Source organism: Phocoena phocoena, chromosome 5 (genome assembly GCF_963924675.1).
Source record: "Phocoena phocoena chromosome 5, mPhoPho1.1, whole genome shotgun sequence".
Taxonomy (NCBI): domain Eukaryota; kingdom Metazoa; phylum Chordata; class Mammalia; order Artiodactyla; family Phocoenidae; genus Phocoena; species Phocoena phocoena.
In genome coordinates, this window is record NC_089223.1 from 112,487,769 (window position 1) to 112,509,028 (window position 21,260).

General features: G+C 39.2%; 1 protein-coding gene across 2 annotated transcripts in view; it reads left to right on the forward strand.

Annotated features, from left to right (window-relative positions):
- The window catches only part of ANK2 (ankyrin 2), a 240,546-nt gene that overhangs the window by 148,443 nt on the left and 70,843 nt on the right, over positions 1-21,260 (forward strand). For both annotated transcript variants that reach the window (XM_065877734.1, XM_065877735.1), the window contains 4 exons: positions 4,552-4,650; positions 5,701-5,799; positions 13,457-13,529; positions 14,861-14,914. In XM_065877734.1, the coding sequence (XP_065733806.1) occupies positions 4,552-4,650; positions 5,701-5,799; positions 13,457-13,529; positions 14,861-14,914 (325 nt within the window). The remainder of the gene's footprint in view (positions 1-4,551; positions 4,651-5,700; positions 5,800-13,456; positions 13,530-14,860; positions 14,915-21,260) is intronic.

Genomic DNA, 21,260 nt, shown 5'->3' on the forward strand with positions numbered 1-21,260 from the left:
GGTAGAATAAAAAGTTTTGTCTGCATTATATTCAATGTTATTAACTCTAAAGGCATATCTATTTTCATTAAACCATCAAACTTAAACTAGCCTTTATTTACCAAACATTATCGCAGATCATGTGAACTTGAAAAGCATTTGGGTTAGTTTGAATCCTAAATTTGTAAAAGGCTTGCTTGTTTAAGCCAGTTAAATGGAGCTCTTTTACAAATTAACTTTAGCAATACCATTCAAAGGTAGAAACATGCCACACACCTACAACACATATATAGACACACATGAGCATACAGACAGACATAAACAGAGATCTTAAAGTTTTCATTTAAAAATTTTCCTTGAACTAGATTTTTGGGCAAGAGTGCTGCTTTAGCAATTTGTATTTTTTTTAAAGTCCCCTTCCCCACCTCCTTTTTCTTTTCCTGCAGTTCTCTAGAGCTATACTTATAGCTTTGCAAAGACTTTTAAGATAAGGACAGTTGTTCTCAATTCCTTAAAGAACTGGGTTGGAGCCTGGATGCTAATGGACTGACATACCCCTCTACCTATGTTGGAGTGTTTCTCTCTGGTTACATTTAGCTTAGAGAAGATGGCCAAAAAAAATTTTTTTTAATCTGTCAGGCTCTGAATATCAGCTTCCAATTTGGCCAAACCTCTGGTTATAAAGTTATTAAATCCTTTCAGATATCTTGTCAGTTTTCAGCCAGGGCAAACAATGGATATTTCTGGTAATATTGAACAAACTCTTGGACTCGAGGTGTCCCCCAAAAGGGTGCAAAAGATATTATATTCACAAGATCTAGAGTCACCCAAAGGCAAGCAAAAGAAAGAACTGACAACTTGCATGTCCCAGGCAGGCAGAAAGCCAAGCCAGGTACTTAGGGCATCAAGCAAAACAAGCAAGAAGGCAATGGCTATCCCTGGGAGAGAAAGGATCAATAACTAATGGATCTGTATTTGGAAAGGAAGGGACAAGTTGAAATTTTATTTTCCTCTTTCACCTGGGCATTATGGACAGGTTCAGTAGAACTGGGTTTGGTAAGAATTCTTACCTTTCTCTGGCTTCTGCCATTTTTCCCTGGATCCCCTCTGCAGGCTCCTGTTTTTTATTCACTTCAATTTTAGCTTTTCTTGGCTAAGGGCATAGTGTAGCAGTTTACCAGAAGATCCCTCAAAGTCTCATCAACTCTGAGAGGTGTCCATATGGGGGCCCTCCTTCGAAGATAGGCATGGGGGTGTCTGTAAGGCCATTAACATGGTGGGCTTTTGTTTACAGTCTCCTGTTCTCTTTAGAGTGGAAAAGACAATTCAGACAGGATTACTAGAATGAATACTTAAGTAAAGGAGGAAAGAGGAGACCACTGGAGTGATGTCAGTCTTACAGTCTTTTGTTTTAGGAACCTCTTATATCTTTAATTTTTTCTTAGCTTTTTGCAACAGAACTTTCAGTGGAGCTATTTTGAAATTTTGAACCCTTTTGGAGGCTTTTGCATACCAATTAAAATATGTATCCCTTGCTTTTAAGTTCACTTCTTTTTTTTTTTTATGCGGTACGTGGGCCTCTCCCTGCTGTGGCCTCTCCCGTTGCAGAGCACAGGCTCCGGACGCGCAGGCTCAGTGGCCATGGCTCACGGGCCCAGCCGCTCCACGGCGTGTGGGATCTTCCCGGACCGGGGCATGAACCCGTGTCCCCTGCATCGGCAGGTGGACCCCCAACCACTGCACCACCAGGGAAGCCCTTAAGTTCACTTCTTAAAAGATTTTATCTAATTGGAATGTTCCTCATAATGGCCACTGTAATTTCCCTGAGGGCTGGCAGCAGTTCGGTAGGACCCTAGCTTCATATGGGGTTCAACTCACATTTCTGTCCAGCCATATTTTGCCACAAATGGAGTGCCACCCACATTTCTGTCTGGTCATATTTGGGGGTCCCCAACATGATAGTTACCAGGTAAAACTCTCAGGACACAGTAAGATTTTGACATTTTTGTAGACATCTATAGCTTCTGCGATTATAGTTCTTAGACATAAAACAGGCAGTTGTGCCAGAAGGTGGTGCACTTGACTCTTAGAAATTAAAGATCCCATCTCTTTTAGCTAGGCTTTATCTACACAAAACAGGACAGACAAGTATGGGTACCTTAACACTGCAGAATTAAGTACAGTAAATACCAAATACTGCAGCCTGGCCAAGAAAAAGGCCCTGGTACACTACCAACAATTCCCAACTTGGAACCTGAGACTGAGGTGAAGAACTGAACCAGCAGACCCCAACAAATAGGGTCTGTGGACTGATTCCAAACAAATGGGGAACTGTAGCTAGCAGTTCCCAACATGGAATCTAGGGACAGAACCATAAGCTGGGGTTTCCAATCAAATAGGAAATTGTGGTCAGGACTACCAGAAGTACCCAGCTTGGAACTAGTGATTCCAAACAAATTGGGAACCAACTGGAAAGCCAGTTAGATCTGGAGTTCAACACAAAAAGAGCAGAGCTCAAACTGAGAGGAACTTACCAACAGCCCCCAGAAATGGAGAGAAAGACAGTGGACTCAGATAGGAGTTTGCAGGTATCACGACTGTGTTTCTTGTTGTCCCAAAATGCCATCAGAACTTCACTTTGGTTCACACTGCTGCCACCAAATCTGTTAAAAAACCAAAATTCATCTGACTAAATTTTAAGGCTCTAATTAGCTTTATTGAATGATTCATGAATTAGGCAGCATCCTTCTGTGAGTAGAGGGGAGCTCCAAAGGGCTACCAAAAGGGAAAGATTATTAAAGGCAGGACAAGCAAATCATAAAGAAAAATGATTATTTCAGGCATAGGTAACCTACCTATGGGGGACAGAAAAGGTCTATGTGGCAGATTACTTCATCTTCCTTTGGGGAATGAACGTATTACCTGATTGGTATTGACTAGAAAATTCTTGACTGCCTGGTTAAGACTAAATTTCAATTAGGTTAGGTATTAAGCCCCAATATGGTGGTGTGGCTTAGCATAAGTGACTCCATCTTGGGCCTGTGGTTTTCTTTTTAACAGCACAGAGTCAGACACTTCATGTAGACAGGAGAAGCAAATGTGCCTGTTGGTCATGAGGAGGCAGTGACACTAGATATAGGGAACATATACTCATATAGGGAACATATAACCCAGGACTACTATTCAGGGCTTTGTGCCCAGGACACTTGGGTTTGACATACATAGATGAAATTTTATTGGGGGTGAGGCAGGTAGACAATAAAAAAGTAATCTAGTAGTCATTGTCTATCATGCTCTTCTACATAGGATCTGAACCTAGAATGACTGTGAAGAAATTACTTAACCTTGTTATTTTCAGTTTCATCATCTCTGAAATGGGGAGAAAATTATTCATTTATTCAGTCATTTGTTCATGCCCTCATTTAGGCATCTATTATTTATAAAATACCTGTGTACCAAGCACTCTCATTTTCAGAATGGTAATAAAGATTAAAAGAGACAATGGGGCTTCCCTGGTGGCGCAGTGGTTGAGAGTCCGCCTGCCAATGCAAGAGACACGGGTTCGTGCCCCGGTCCGGGAGGATCCCACATGCCGTGGAGCGGCTGGGCCCGTGAGCCATGGCCGCTGAGCCTGCGCGTCCGGAGCCTGTGCTCTGCAACGGGAGAGGCCACAACAGTGAGAAGCCCGCGTACCGCAAAAAAAAAAAAAAGAGACAATAAATATAAGGTCTAATATCTGGCGTAAAATGGATGCTTAATACACAATAGCTATTAATGTTTTGCTGTGCCTCCAAAGATTCAAATGCAGTTTAATTAATGTGTATATGTGACCAACCTGTACCATACCCACCACCCACTAGAGTTTTGAGCAAGATTGGCGTCCCACTAACCTCAACAGCAATTCCTCACAAATCACGGATTACAGAACTTTCATTGGAGTGAAAGTTTAGACTAGAATGTTAAAAAGAACCTACTTTTAAAAAACATTATTTAATTGAAAGTGGGCCACTCAGCTTCCAATGAAATCTTCTCTTAAGTGCGTACGTCTTTGACTGAGCTGTTCTCTGAAAGGAATATAAGGTTTAGATTTATTTTCATTGGCTTAGAATTCTTAAAGCTAGCCCAGAGGTTAATGATGAAGGAAGTCTCGATGAACAAGCAGCTGTTTGTATGGTCCTCCGAAGCTTCAGTTAAACACTTGACCATTCCTTTTTCCTAGGGAAGAAATCACTGTGACAGTGCTCTTTCTCATAAATCTTCTCTCAGCATACACATTTTTAATGCTAACTCAAATGCTAATTGGTGAAAATATAACTCTAGTTATGATTTGGAGTCTGTTAATCTTGCTACTTCATAAGCCAGCCTCTCTGTTTAGCAGACGATAAGGTGTGTGTGGGGGGGGGAGTTTTGCTGCTGAGAAAATGGGCTGCTGGTGATACTGTGCTCCAAAGACGCAGGCATCCGTGACGGTTTGGTTGTAAATAAGACTAAGAAATTCAAAATAAAGGCTAACCTAGTTTTCCTCCTCCTTTTGCAAATCTCTGCTCGATCTGCCGCTACCATCGTCTGCAGAACGGCTACACGCCTTTGCACCAGGCCGCCCAGCAGGGCCACACGCACATCATCAACGTCCTGCTGCCGCACGGGGCCAAGCCCAACGCCACCACCGCGGTAAGGCGGCGCCGGCTGCCCCTTTCCGCGCAGCTCCTTCCTTGCCCCCGCCCCCATCCCCCTCCAGGGGGGCCGCTTGGCTGAGCTGAGTCCCCATACAGCCTCCTTAAATGAGCCTCCGCACTCGGAAAAGCCTGGGATTTCCAGAAATCAGCCTGGGATTTCCCTGAGAGCGCTCGTCCCGGGAGGGAGCGCTCGTCCCGGGAGGGAGCGCTCGTCCCGGGAGGGAGCGCTCGTCCCGGGAGGGAGCGCTCGTCCCGGGAGGGAGCGCTCGTCCCGGGAGGGAGCGCTCGTCCCGGGAGGGAGCGCTCGTCCCGGGAGGGAGCGCGCCGCGGCCTGACCCAGTCTTTCCTCCGGGAGGGGGCCCTGCGCTCGGGCTGCTGGAAAGAGCTCGGCTTCCAGCTGGCTCTCGGCTGGGCGCGGAGTCCGCCCCCTCCCGCCCGGCCTTCTTAAGGGAGCACAGTTTCCGAGGCCGCTGGCTCCGACTAAGCTGTTTGGGATGTGGAGCCGTTGAATTGTAAACTAAGCGGTTTAACAAACCGGGATCCCCAGTGGCTGCTGGAGCCTGCGTTGCTTGTTTGTGTGCTTTGGCTGCACGGTGAGCTTCTGCACAGCTGCAGCTAAATATGTTACTGTGCTCCCTGTGGTAACATCTTACCTGCAACAGATGGCCTGACCTCTGTTGAGGAGTGAGTGTACTTGGTACTTGAATAGTTTTCATCGGAGGCCTCATCCTCAGTTCAAGAGTTACTTTCCTAAGCATAGTACAGGATTCGGAGAGGGGTTTGACAACTTTAGGGTTAAAGCCGTGAGCGCTTCTTATTAGAAAGAGCAAGCAGCTGCAGCTTGTTGTGTTACCATGGTGACCTGGGCTATAGTCTAAAGAAGTTACAAAGAAGATTCAGATGTAATGGTAAAAACTAGTGATTTTCCTAAGCTGTGCCTGTTTTGGAAGGAAATGCTGGCTCATGTGGAGCCGCGGGTGAGCTCATTGGCTCACATCGCCGTCCTCCCTCCCGGCTCTCACTCTCTCTTTCACTCTGTCTTCAGAATGGCAACACTGCCTTGGCGATTGCTAAGCGTCTGGGCTACATCTCCGTGGTGGACACCCTGAAGGTTGTAACCGAGGAGGTCACCACCACCACCACGGTAAGTGAAAGGAACCCATCGGCTTCGGCTCCCTTGTCGTGGCTTTTAAGCCACAGACATTTTCACTTACAAAATGTTTTGAGCTTTTGATTTTGAACTTCTTTTATTGTAGAGCATACATTGAAGTATGCAGATGTAAAGGCATTTACACAACTAGTAACAGGGATTTCAGCTTCCTTTAGTCAACATAAATCCATATAAAATGCGTGAATGTAATTTTATAATACTTAGTTCCTTTTTCTGTGACTGACTTCTTTTTTTCTGGCTCCTCTGCCCTGTTGCTGTAGTTGAGTGTGACACCTACCGCTGGCAAAGTGGTAGGACACTCCACAGCAAACTTTTTATCTTAGCCTGGAGGTCACGCCAGACTCTGGGAAGACCCTGATCCCTGCTACGCTCATGACTGGGTCAGATGCATTCCCAGTGAGAACAATTCATCCTGCTTTTCTTCCTATTTCGGATTATTTTTTATTCAAAAAGAAAATCGAATGTGCTTAAGAGAGAAACTGTGTCTGTATCTTGACAGAATATATATGTAACATTTTTTATTTTCGCTGTTTGGAATATGACTGCTGATTCTTTAGGAGAGAACAGTGATCATCACTGGCCTTTGCCAGAGAATCTCTGGAAGAGTGAGGACCGTGATGTTAATGAGTCCTAATGCTCTTGTGCTAGTCAGCTGGAGCAAAGCTTGAAAGGAGGCCTGAGAGGAAACTCGCAGCTGAAAGTGCTCTTCTCTTTGCATATGTTTATTAACTTTTCTCCTTAAGCATCAACTCTAAGAACAACAGCTCTTTAATTTCTCTTCATAAAGTAGAAAAGTAGACCGACAGCAGAACATTTAGATGTTCCTGAGAGACAATAAGATCATGAATCAACAAATAGAAAATTCTGAATGAGGTTCTAATAAATGCTCCAAGCTAGGAATGATGCATATAGAGTTTTGGAACACTTGGTTCTTTTGATAGATGTAAGGAAAAAGAAAGGAATTTTGTTCTTCAGGCTGACAGCAAGTCCCTGTTGACAGATATTGAGGTAGTTGGTTTGATGTGAAGTTTTAAATAGAGTGGAGTATGATTTATTAATGAACTACAAGACAGAGACTGAATTTAGATGAGAGAATGGCACTGCTTTTCTCAAGCAAAATCTTTGGCCAGTGTACCACAATATTTTTAAAGATTTAAAGTATAGTGTCAATAAATTATATAGTAGAAAAACAAGTCTTGTCATCACCTAGCACTATATTTCTGAGTCACTATATATGGCTGAATCGTAATGGCTTTTTCTTACTATATGATTTGTTATACCAGGAAAATCTTCATATTGGGGACCTGTACATATATCTTTATTTGGCATCTTTGAAACAATGTGCACATCACAGATAAGTGAAGGTTTTGGTGGCAAGATTGGGTAAACACTTGTTCTTAGAAGTCATGTTTTCTCTCAACTTTACCTCTTGCATGTTCTGGGAATTATGCATGTACATTTTTATCAGATGACCACTAGATGGCAAACTTGCATCTTTTAGCTATCTTGACCTGCTTTTTCTTCCATTCATTTCATTAATTCATTCCTTTAGTGTTTATTGGATATAAAATATGTGCTGGGTTCTGTGCTCAGTGCTGAAGTGTCATCAACGGTGTAAATACTACTCCTCCCTACCAGCAACTTACAGTGTAGTGAAGAATGAGACTTAAGTTTTGTAAGAAAATGTCAATAAATTCTTTTTTTTTTTTTTTTTTTTTTTTGTGGTACGCGGGCCTCTCACTGTTGTGGCCTCTCCCATTGCGGAGCACAGGCTCCGGACACACAGGCTCAGCGGCCATGGTTCACGGGCCCAGCCGCTCCGCGGCATGTGGGATCTTCCCGGACCGGGGCACGAACCCGTGTCCCCTGCATCGGCAGGCGGACTCTCAACCACTGCGCCACCAGGGAAGCCCAATAAATTCTTGTTTAATATCAATAGAACTATAGAACGTACACGTCTAATTTCAAAGAGATCTCAGGCTCATAAATATTACTTAGAGTGAATGAATTTAACTATACAGGTCTATATTTAAAAAGAGGAGCAATTTTTTTAAATACTATTGCTAAAGTTCTCAAATACCTTGTCAGAAATCAGACATATAGTCATATCTCCACATATGTAGCTCTGGGGGGATGTGAAAATTCCTCATAAAACTCTCTGTGAGCTTTTTTTCTTTTCTGGTAGCTATTAATCTCTATGCTGCCTAGCTAATCATTGCTCCAATAAAAACCACCATACTTAGAAATCAAGTTTCTAGGTGAAAAGCCAACAAACAAATGTAAAACATAACAACATGTCTGCTTTCAGTTGGGAAGATAAGAACTCATTGCCCACATTAACTAAACAAGTACCCCCTTTATCTAAACGGGTAGTTTTATTGGTTGCATGTTTTAATGCTGCCCTATCCTTTCTTCTTCTCTTAGAATTCGATTCTTAGAACTGTGAGTTTTATTGTTTTGTGAAATGGAATTTGGGGTTAAGGATTGAAAAGATGAACTTATTCCTTCTGTGATGTGAGTCTTCTTACTTTATACTTCTCTTTCAGAAGAGATTTTCATTCATTCTTTTCCCACATAACGATGATATTAATGATATTAAAAACTATAACTAAAATTTAGTAGTTACAAATATGCCAGACACTGAGGGTAGATCTAGGATTCAAATTTAGGTTGTCAGATTCCAAAATCCATATTCTTAACCACTCTGATGTAACTGATCTTGGCTTTGCTAAAAGTAGCTTACCAGGAATTTTCAACTTTTAAAAACTCACTTAAATAGCGCCCTTTATTGATTTTCATGGAAGTATCATATTCAGTATCATTTTCTAAAATCTACAGATTCACTAAAAATAATCTGGAACTACTCACTGGTGGTAGGTAAATAGCACGAGGCAATAATTATGTAAAATTAATCCAATTAAATTTCATGTTACTACCATTTGAATGTAATAGTTGAACTACAGCCATACATCTAACATACGAATTTCACATCATTGGCTTCATACGATGTGCCATTTGAGCAGCAATGTGAGTTCTCTGCCATCAGAGAAAGTTTCCTTTGCTATTCCTCCCTCCAGAATTCTTCACCCCAAAGTATGAATAAAGTCATTGTGTGGAGAGAAGAGTAAGACAGCAGTTTGTAAAGGAAAAGTCACTGCTTCCAAAATTTGTGAGACATTTTTGGAATCCTGGTTTGTTTCCTTAACCTTTGCTTTTCTAAGTTTACTTCGTAAGACCTAGCAGAGGATGTGAGACAGTTGAGCACTCTCTGGGGATTACAGTCATTGTCTGTTTGCCGGAATGGACATCAGAGTGGGAGGGACACATTTCTGGCAGCAGAAGCCAGCAAGCTCAGTCTCCTAATGCAGTTTGGAAGAACTGTGAGATATGACTCATCCCTCTACTTACTGATCAGCTATCATCAATTATTTGCATAGTTTTAAAGTGATCGTTGCATATAATCATTGATATGTAGAGCATAAATTACTGAATAAGCTACTAAAATAAAAATGACATTATAGTTATATTACCATTAAAACTTTGGTTCTAAATCTTATCTGATGCCGTAAGTCCGTTAAAATGGGGATCATAAAAGTGGCAGTGCAATAAATACATGTAAAGTCATTTGACACTTTTTAAGTGGAGTCAAGAACTTTTCTTTGAATACAGGTCCATTGACTAGAAGGCTAAGTCGTCATTCTTGAACAAAGAACATGTATAATACATACTGTATTGTGTGTGTCTATCCTATAATGTCTATATCTATATACAATTTATCCTGTGTATTATCTTAAAGAGACACTATTCTGAGTGCAGAACCTTTTTAAACTTTTGACATTTTTTCCCCAACGTGCTATAATTGTCTCAACCACACCTGAGTAGCAGTTATTTTTGGAGATCCACCTTTGTTGAGACTTTCCAAACCATTTACCTTAGTTTTTATAGAAAAATATTACTTATGTAGTATTTAACTTATATATAAAAATTATGTTAACATGTACAATTGGTATAAAGGGGTTTGGGAGCAAAACCAGGTTTAGCTTGTAGCACTGATGGGAGCCAATGTGTGTGGACACTGGAAGGTGGCATACTAGCCAAGGTCACTCGCCACGCTGTGACTTATTGTGACTTGCTGAGTAAGTGGTACAAAGGAGGTGGTTGACCAGGGAGATGGGCTAAATGAAGAGCAGTAAAGCACACTTTTTCTTTTGCACAAAAAAAAGCAGATATTATCCCCCATTTATAAAACACCATGTAAGGACTCATGTTTTATTTTCTACATCATGATAAATGTTAAAAACTCATTATTAAGTCTGCCATCTATCGCATTCTATTTGTTTTGCCACATTATATGATTTAATTACCTCCTATTAAACTTATGCATCGTGCACTACTCATTTTAACTTTTAAAGTAGTTTCTAATCTTGACCACAGAATCCGAGATTCTATAGCAGAAGAAGATGCCCATGATCATTTAATTGTATCCTTGTTTTCTTTGGGCTATTCAGATGTACTTGCATAAAACCATATTTATGTTTGGCTAATCAAGTTTTCAAAGGACACTTCATTTAAAGGGACAATTTTTTTCATTTCTGATCACATTACTAATGAGCGGGAAGACTTATTTATTATCCATTCAACAAATATTTACTGACGACCTTTTAAGGGTCAGGCACTACGTCATGTACAAATGCATACTATATTTACTACATTGTATATAGAAAGCAGTTGTAATATCTATGCCAAAAAATATCCATGACCAATATGATCAGTGTTACTTTTTCTATTGCCACATATATTTGCTGATAATAACCTTAATAGCATTCAATAACCAAACTAAAGCAAAGTTAGTTCCACTCTCACAAGTTCAAAGAAAATATAGTCACATTATCAGCATCTGAAAATAGAAACTGAGAAGGTCAGGCAATATAATTTAATCATTGAAAGTGTATTTCCATCAGTTATTTTCAAGTGGAGAAGCATCTTCTTGTGGAAATGTTTCCAATGAAGGGTAAATACTCTAGAACGTTTCTGCAAAAATGGACTTTCTGGTGTGGTCTAATGCAGTAGGTATCCCTTAAAATTTTTAATCATTTAATGTACATTTAGATACTTATTTTAAAAGTTTCCCCAAAAGTCATAGTTTAATTGAATGTCATTGTCTCTAATAATTATAATATGCAGGTAGAGCTGAGAACCGTTAATATAGAACTTAGGTTATCATCTTTCTGTGTTAAATTCATAAATTAATTAATATTATAATTAAATGGTATATTTTTAAGTTTGTTCATTCATCAAATTCTTATTGACTACCTGTTATTCTCCAGAACTTTGGATAGATGCTTTTGTCTTTCCTACAGTGTTCAATTTGTTTTCAGTGAATAAGACATTATGGAATTATTTAGACATCAGAAACAGCATGCTGGAAAGCTGAATTTACTACTCTAGTCTTCAATTGTACCTTCATCTGGATAACATGAGACTTTCTTTACTTTCTGCATTTCTTCCTCTTCTTTTCTTCCCAAAGAAAATCTATGTGGTCATTATGTGGATTTTAAATGTATTATGTCATCAATTTATTCCAATATGTCTTTGAGAAGCCCCTACTATGTTTCAGGTTCTGTGGAAACAGCTTCTTTCATGACTCACACTCATGAGGTGGGAGGTGAAGGGGGCACGTACAGCTGTGTGTGGTGTGGTGCACGTGATGCTATAGGAGTGGGTAGCGGCAGATAAACACGGTTGAACAAACACATTCATTGGGGAGGGTCAGGGAGTGTTTCTCCAAAGAAGTTGCATCTTATATGAGCCAGGACAAGAGAAGAAAGAACATTTCTGGTAAAGAAAAGAATATATGGGGAAAAAAAGCAGAGGCATAAGAGAACATGGCTGCCAACACGGTTGTAGCGTGTGGTGGAGGGATGAGGCCTCCCTGCCTCTCCTTACTACATCACCAGGCATCTTCCAGCCAGTTTGCCAGACCCTTGAACAACCCGGGGAGTTCATCCGAATATAACTTACAGTCAGCCATCTGTATGGACGGTTCCACATCCGTGGGTTCAACCAACCTCGGATCATGTAGTAATGTAGTGTTTACTATTTAAAGATATCCACGTATAAGTGGACCCATGAGTTTCAAACCTGCATTGTTCAGGGATCAACTGTATTAAGTTTTCTTCTGAAGAAAATGGGAAGCCACTGAAAGGTTATGCAGTATCACATTGTGATTTAATCAGTCCTTCTTCACATATAGAAATTATACCCCTGTATGTAAATATATTCTTAAATTAATCAGTTGAATTTCCCTGTAAAATTATTTGAAGTTCTCTACTGCTTTTGGAGAAAAAAGAGTTGGTGGTAGGGGTATTGTAGCCCAACAGGTCTGTAGTCTCTAGGTAGCAAAGCTTAAAAACCTAGACAACCTTTTTACTGTATTTTGGTGGCTTTAGTTGAAGATTTTGCTCTTATTTTAGGAGATTAGTTTTTTAAATTTCTCATAACAATGCCAAGTGATGTACTTAATGCACTTTCAATGCAGAAACTAGAGATAGGAATTTGAGACTCAACTATCTTTAGGTGATATTTCAAGTTATGAGATGTGGATTTTTATCCTTTTTTTTTTTTATCACTGTGGTATCCCTGGTGTCTGAAACAGTGCCTGGCATGCAATAGGCACTCAGAGTGTTTCTTGAATGCCTGAATGACTAAAAAGTTCAGAGGCCCTTTGTTTTTAAGATTAATTTAATATCAAAATATAGTGATGATAAATTATGCTAGCTAATATTTATTGAATACTAACATATACTAAGCACTGTTCTTAGAGCTCTTAAATATTTCATTTAATCTTCATAACAATTTTATGAAGTAGTAGTATTATCCTGTTTTACAAATGATGAAACTGAGGCACAGAGAAATAAAGGGACTTGCTAAGGCCTCATAGCTAATAAATGATGAAGTTAGAATTTGAACCCATGTAGCCAGACTCCAGAGCCTGGTCTCTTAACCTTACATCATCCATCAGGGATAGAAGGCAGTGCATCTGGCAACTCTGGAGGGCTATAATGGAAGGCAAATAAGCAGCAAGCCAGAATTGTAGACCAATGAAAGACTATAAGGATGGGTGATTCTCCACTGTTGATCCTCTAATCCCAGAAGAGATGCATCACATTTTCTGCCCCGAAGTTTATGTCTTTCACATTGTTTACAGCTTCGTTCCAGTGCCTTTGTTTTTCGTAAATTGCACATATTCACTGCTTCTTTTGAAAGCTTTTCTGGAGACATTACTTAGTCCATTTGAGGGAAGCCCTGAAAACCTGAATCTGCTTTCTCAATATGGCTATTAATGCCATTGCTAAAGAATTTATTTTGCAAATGGGAATTCAAAATAATGAACTTTCTCTTGTACAACTTCACTGGAGTAAATGATCATTTATCTTCAGAAAGAACAAATGAGGTTCCATGAAGGAGAATAAGAGACTAAGCTTCCACAATGTCCATGTGGAGAAGATGGAGTGCTCGGGGCCTGATCGCTTGCTGATGCTGTTGACTATGGCCTCTCCTCTGTGATTCTTTTGATCTTTTGTTTGATTTTTGTTCTTAAGTTGAACATTAATGATTTTTGTCTTTCCAGACTATCACTGAAAAACACAAGCTAAATGTTCCTGAGACCATGACTGAGGTTCTTGATGTTTCTGATGAAGAGGGTAAGACTTTTATTCATTCTTCTATGACATCTGTCATGGTCTTACACAAAGGAAACCATCCATTTTTTCAGGGAACAAGCTGGTACGGTGGATGTGGATGACGGCATCTTAGCACTTAAAGTAACCTTTTCACCTTTGTTTCAGTACATTTACTTTTTCAATTTGGGGGAGGGAGGATTTTGTTTATATATTTTCAACTGGTGTTATCTTTAATGACTTACTAAATAACCGGACTAGGACAAGGGAGAGAAACTGGAAGTCGGCCATCTGTTAAAATATCTACCTGATAATACAATTATTGTTAATATGTTTTAACTATGCTAAAATACATTTTTTATTAAAATGCTTTAAAGTAAAAGAACTTAACGTATACTCTATCAACGGTATATTGAGAAATCTCTGCTTTCTAATTGGTTCAAACATACAGAATATATTTTAAAACTAATATATAGAAAAAAATATATTTAAAAACTAATACATAGAAAAAAAGAGCCTTAGCGAAGGTTAAAAATAGTGCAGGAGTAAGTCATACAAATTCAACATAAGAATTTGATTCTTTAAGTCAGAAGAACTATATGCCCCCTATAGTTCTAGAGTTGATAAAAATTATCTAAGCCGGTGGATTTCAAAGGTCTGAGAAGCTCTACGAGGAGCACCAGGGACTGCCTTGGGGTGGGTATGGGGCATCATGCTAGAGGTACTGCCAGCAGGGTTTCTAGCTCCCCACCTCTACTTCAACTAGAGTAGTTGACTTTTCTTGAACAAAAAGAAAAGTCTGCTAAAAAAATCATGAATGCAGCACATAAAGTATGCAACCAAGTTTCAGTAGTGCAGCTATTGGTCAAGTGTACCTGTTAGAAAAATATATATGTATGTATATACATGACATGACATGTATACATGAATACATGTACATAAGTGTACATGTTTGAAAAATTATTGCCATACTGACCCTAGTAGTAGGCCCAATACTAACTGCTTTTATGGAGAAATATTAAAGGTATTTCTTTAGGTTCTTCAAGATGTATTCAGAAGGTAAAACTTTACATTGAGATGCCCTTATTTGGAAACAATTTGTTAATCCACCTATCGGTAACAGACATTGAGTTGTCTCAGCTTTTATAAGAACTTACGACAAGAACAAACAAATGTTGGGTCAATGTATTATTGTAAGTAAATTAAAAGGTATTGCCAAAGCTAATGGTTCCAAGTATTTATTATAATAATTTTGAGTTCCATCCTAATACTTGCCAATTTTCAGCATCCGTACATGCACACTATATTTTGTTTCGTGTGATCTTCTTTCTTATCTTCGCTTACATGTTGAACAGCTTTTAAACAGTTTGGTGACCACTTTATTGATGGGGAAGTGCTTAGTGATTCAGGTACCTTTAGAGGAAACTGTTGAAGTGAAAGTTTGTCTTTGCTTTTAACTTTTTTTAACTGGCGAGAAGCAACTAGCTTAATATTTAAATCTGGGTGCCTAATACTAATCTGGTGGTTTTTGAAATAGTGTGTGTAATATGAGTGGAATTGCTTACGTGTGCATTTGGGTGTGTGGATTGTTATTAACTTGGAAGCTTAACGCTATGAATTGCTTATGCTATTAATGATTTTTGAAACTATTATTGAGACCTATTAACATAAGTAAATTATCTAATGAACATTATATAAATATTTTCCCAAAACTAATATTTCTTCTTAAAATACAAATTTAGAGAAAACTTAATTTTTGGACAAGTTGACATTGAATTATCATGAACACGTTAACAACTACGTTAGGCTACTTGATATGCAGTCATCCCATTCCTGGATAAAGATATATTTTAGATGTGGTTAAAAATATATTGTTAGTAGTTATAATCTAATTTTTTAAAGTTAGCTAGGAATAAAGGAACCTTTAAATATTATTTAGGGGGCACTTTGGCATATAGGGAAAAATGAATAATATAAAATATTCTATCTAGCAAGAAGTTTCCAAAGTATATGTGGTACCACTTTAAGCCAACCTATTACATGAAAATCTAACTTTATAAATCAGATAAATTAGATAGTGATTATTTAATCTAAAAATAGTTATTGATTTCCAAAATAATTGTTAAAGAATTCCAATAGCTAATGCATCCAAAGTATTTACTGGGTTTTTAGAAATTCCATTTGTGTGAAACATCCTCTTGGACCTGCCCATTGCATAATATAAGACCTAGTTATAACATCTTGTATACTTTTGTTAAAACTATTATGTATTAAAAGTTATTAGTGATAAGAACTCTTGATTTGAGAGGAATGTTGGCTAATGATCAAGAATATCTTTCATGGTGATGGAGGAAGCTCTCCATGTCTAGATATGGCCAAAAACTTAACATTTTTCCCCAGAAAGAAATTCAATTTGAATAATATTTTTGTATATGATATGTCTGAGTTTTGTGAAGTAACTTTTTAGTACAAACAATTAGTATAAAGGAATTTGACTAGTTGACATTGCCAATCCTTTAATTTTTTGTGCTCTTAAAATGTTTTCACGGAACCTACCATCATTTATATGGACAAAGTGCAGCCACATGTGTTTGGATAGTATGAGCCAGTCCCTATTTTCTTTACAGCTCTACTATTTTAATGATAGTCTATGTGTCAATACTCAGAAGAATATGCAAACCAAGTACAGATGTCCTTTCAGGCTAACTTGCTATAGTGAAGCAATCAGAATTTTCCACTCATTAATCCAATCAACAGATAGTGAAAGTGATGTTATTGTGTGTAAAGCTCTATGACTGGTACCATGGGGGAATCAAAAGTGAACATATATGGAGAGGTGATGTATAAATCAATGAAGCATAACTAAAGGCACTATGTCATCTGCTTTTCATATCTGCCTGGAAAAATCTGGAGATGGAGAGACCTAGCACAGTCTCAAGGAACTGCTGAAAGCTGAGAGATAAATAGGAGGGTGGCACAGGTTTTAGGGAGTGGAGAAGGAACAGTATGGGAAGGTCCCGAGATGGGAAAGGGCAAGAGAGAGACACAGAGTGACAGAATAATCTAGTCATTCATTCTGGATGATGCATTAAAACACACGGGGCTTCGCTGTGGAATGTTTGGATTCTCAACTGAAAAGTCAAGGAAATTAGGATGTGTTAAAGATTTCAATTAATGATTGAAACAATTAAATCTGTTTCGTCCAAGGATTAAATCAACAATGCACCGAAGGAGTGCATTAGGATGAAATTGGAAGGAAGCAGGTATCTGAGGGAAGAGAAAGCATTTACTAGACATCACAATGCTCGGTGCATTGTCTCATTTAATCCCTACAGCATCCATACGGGATAGGCTATGGATTTCCCCTCATTTGTTTTTCAGGTGAGAAAGGCTCACCTGAAGATGAGGAGGCTAAGGCTTAAACACGTTTAGTAGTTTGTTCAGTGGCACAGAGCTACTAAGTGATGAATGTGGAATCTAAACCCACTTTGAAGGCTGTTGTAATAGCTCAGTCATGATGTAAATGAGTCCTGATGGAGCAAAATGGCAGAGAAATGGAAGAAAAAGAGAAATGGGAATTCAGTCTCAGAATATTCTACTGTGTAGACTAAAACAAAGCTGTAAATGTAATCCTCTGCATCTTCATAGGATCCTGAGCTGACTCCTGTCTTTGCTGACTCAGCTCCATAGCCATAAAGTATATGGTAGGGCTCAGGGGTTATATACCTGTGTAACTAAATTACCTGTGGAAATGTGACCCATGTATCCCTTATACTCAGAGATTTGTCAGTGGGTGGTTTATATAAACTTCTCCATTAGTTCTCTGGGACGATGTGTACTAATAATCAAGAGAACTCCAGAATGACTGAGTGTTGGGATGAAATACTGAGGCACATCTACCTTCTCCTTTTGACATACTTCCACTGTGGACACTTGACGTTAGTGGGGCTCCACACCCGAGGTTTCAGTACTTTACCCACTTATCAGCAGAAGTGCTGAGTATTCTTAGGAGAGAGAGAGCTCAGTGACATGTCAGAGAATCTCCTTCTTCCCAGCACTGTGAAGAGTTGTCAGAATGAAGAATCCTTGGGACCTTCCCACTTTATCTTAATTTATGCCCATACTCTTGTGATCTGTGTCTTATAGAGGCTGGTCATGGCTAAATGTGCCTCTATCACTGAGGAATCTTGTAGTTTCCAGATATTAAAACATGAAACTTTAAAAGCAAGTGATACATCAGTGCTCTACAATTAGTAGGAAAGGGTTTTCATAAAATTGTTTGGAAAGATTGGAGAATACAATGAAAAAAAGTTAAGTCCTAAAACCTGGAAGTCAGAATTCTATTAAGTAAGTAAATATGTAATGGCAGGGAAGTGGTTGTTCAAGTATAGGAAACAAAAAGGAAATTCACTTTAGGTTTGTTATGATGCAAAAAAATAGGGTTTGCTTTTTGTTTATTTGTTTTACATCAAGTAAGTAAGTTGATAAAAGAAAGTATGTTAGGGTATAACCATTCTTTCATAAGCTTTCTGAGTTATGCAAAATTCTTTCCAAGCCTAATAGAACTGTACTCAAACAAGAGTTAAATATTTAAATTCACAATCTTATGTGAAAGCAGACCTTCATCCCTTTCCCCCGCCCACCCTTGGCTAGGGTAGGGAAGTAGTTGTACTGTTTGCTGCTGTAGGGAATTTGCAGAGAAGCAGATGGGCAGAGAGTGGGGTGGGGAAGAAGATGAGTTGTATGCTACCATGCTGAATCTGAGATGCTTATAGGAAGTTTAGGTGGAGTCCAGGAAGCATTTGAATGTGCATGTTGAGTTTGTGAGAGAGGTTTGGAATGGACGCAGATATATGTGTAGGCAAAATATAGGTGGTCCTTGAAGTTTTAAAAACACACGATAATTTGTCAAATGAGAAGAAAAGTCAGATGGGAAGTATCAACATTTAAGGAGAGTAGAGACTGAAAAGAAAGACTCAAAGAGGTAGGGGGAAGACCAGGGGAGATTTATGTCAGAGAAGTTAAGGAGGGTAGTTTTCCAAAGAAGAAATCACCTCTTGGCCACTGATTAATTTGTAAAATAGAAAGCCTCTTTTAATAGGTTTGACTATGAAAGGAAGAGCACTCAGAGTGTGAAATAAAGAAGGCCTAAAGAGCTGGAGGAAGCTGTATTTCAAAGATGGCAGAAATATGGATGATGTTACTGTGGAAAGAAAGGGCTGACAGAGAAGTAGAGGTTGAAGATGAAGGGCCTAGCAGACAAGGTATCTAGGACGATGAAAGAAGATGAGGATTTGAAGGCCGGGATAGGCTAGCCTTGGACTGTAGAGGTCGTCTCACTTACCAAGATGAAAGGCAAGGATATGATTATCTTATTTTTTGGGCACATTAATAACATTTAAAATGTTGAGCTGTATTATATTTTTCCCAAATTGATTTTTCATTTTCTACAGGCATTTCTACTTTCCATCCCACACTGCAGATATGTACTATTGCATAGCATGCTTTATGCACACATATCCTGGGAGAGACATTTTATGGTAGCACTGGTGAGATTAGTACCTAAACAGGTACCTTTCCAGCTAATTTCAACATTGGGTTAGCATCTGGCCACTGGCAACAGCATTTAGGGGTTTTGCATCTTTGGGCCATTTCTCTCTGAGACATAATCAAGACATCAGGATATACACCTAAGGCCACCATAGGTGTCCCCAAACCTCTAAAATTCACATTTGGTAACACGGAAACTAGGAGGGGATTTTTTAACGTAGCAGCTGTCTTAGTCAGATAGCATTGTAATAAAGCCATCAAAATGCAGAAATGAAGGAGAATGTAAAGGACATCCACTATTTCACAGAACTCAGTGTAATCAGGGGTTTTGAAATTGTACATTGACTGGACACCAGAGGCACACAATTTGATACATTTGATTAAAAATGTACTCTTCCAGTTGCTTTCCTTCTGTCTTATAGTAAGTTTCTTTATGCACAAGAGGGGGGAAGCTAAGTTCATGTAGTTTGTTTGCATCTTTTACAAGATAAAACTGCCAGCACTGGGCCTTGCTTCTCCATACTGAGAGTCAATCCATCTAGATTTCCTTCTTTTCTCTTTTCTTTCCTTCACTCATAAACCTTCTCTTTACCAAGGAATAACAAGAGGGGAAGATGAGAGGAATAAGACAGAAAACTTGAAGTGCAGGCCCTACTGTATTAAGGAGTTTTGAGTAATTTTAAGAACCAAGAAATTGAAACTTATTTTGAGTTGTCTTTGTTCTCTGTAACCATCTTGGTTGCTAAGAGACTGTGGTGAGAACTGGCAAATTAGGAGAAGCAAGATGAAATGCAAAAGCAGATTGACTCTGAAGATGGGCAGGATGCCCTAATCTGGGTGAAATTAGGAATTAGATGCTAGAAAGCAAAGCTCAATTATTTTAGGTTCTTGGGGATTAGGGGTGGGAGGGTAGTAGAGTGGGGAATAGAGAAAGAGAGAGAGTATATTCAAGCAGACTTTGGGGTTTTACATAGTTTTGTAGGCCTCTTGCTCAAGGGATCCATAAGGTACAGCTTGTATTATATGACATCCTGCATTCAGTCATTCCCTTCACTTTTTCATAAATAAGACTAGGCTTAGTTTTCTCAAAAGTTAACAGGACGTGCATATTTTTTTCTGAAAATAATTTAGGCTTATATCCAAACCAGACAATGCCTGTGTTTTGGTAAACCAAGTCTTAGAATTGATCTTAGAATTTTTTTTCTCCCAGAAATAAAGCAATGGGGATCCCAACTTATTTGACTCATAAAAATACTCCTATATAAAGATTTACCAATTAAACAAGAAGGGGGAAATAGTGGAACACATAAGTCCCACAAGTCCTATAATAAAATGTCCAAGCTTCACGATCTTGTCACTCTGTTCAGACACCAACTTTCTTCCTGGACTTTCTGCCATTGCTCACCAGCATGGACGCTGAGTAGTGCTAAGTTAGTCCACTTAGTATTCTCTAAGTAAGTAATGCGTATTACTCTTTTATTCATACTGTTTTTACTGCCCTCCATGACCCTTTACACACTAGCCTCTCACCTGAAATACCATCATCTCTGCCCATCAAAATTGCCCCCAAGCAATTGACCAGCTCCCATTCCTTCTTCAGTGATTCCTTCTCCAGCTTCCTTGGGAATTTCCTAGGGCTACCACAACAAATTACCACAAGCTGGTGGCTCAGATTCATTCTCTTACGGATCTAGAGGCTGGAAGTCCATGGTAGGACCATGCTAGCCTCCGAAGGCTCTAGGAAAGAACCCTTTCTCGCCTCTTCCAGCTTCTGTGCCTGTCAGCAATCCTTGGTGTTCCTTGGCTTGTAGACACATCACTCCAAACCTCTGCCTTCACGTGGCCTTCTCCTCTTTGTCTCTGTGTGTCCTCCTCTTCCTCTTGTAAAAAACACCCTCATTGCGATTATCCAGTATGATCTCGTCTAAATCCTTACTTTACTTACATCTACAAGGACCCTATCTCCACATAAGACCACATCCTGGGCTTCCAAGTAGACATGAAATTTGGGGGCAGGGGAGACATTACCCAACCCACTACATTATTGTAAAGTGATCTCTCCCTCCTCTGACCTTTTTGGTTCTTAAAGTTCACCAACATCATGCATTTCATGTTCATCTATATTGTTATTTATCCCTGGATTGCTGCTGTTGCTGCATCGTGTTTTGTGAGGGAACACTTTGAAGAAGAGAATATATACAAGAG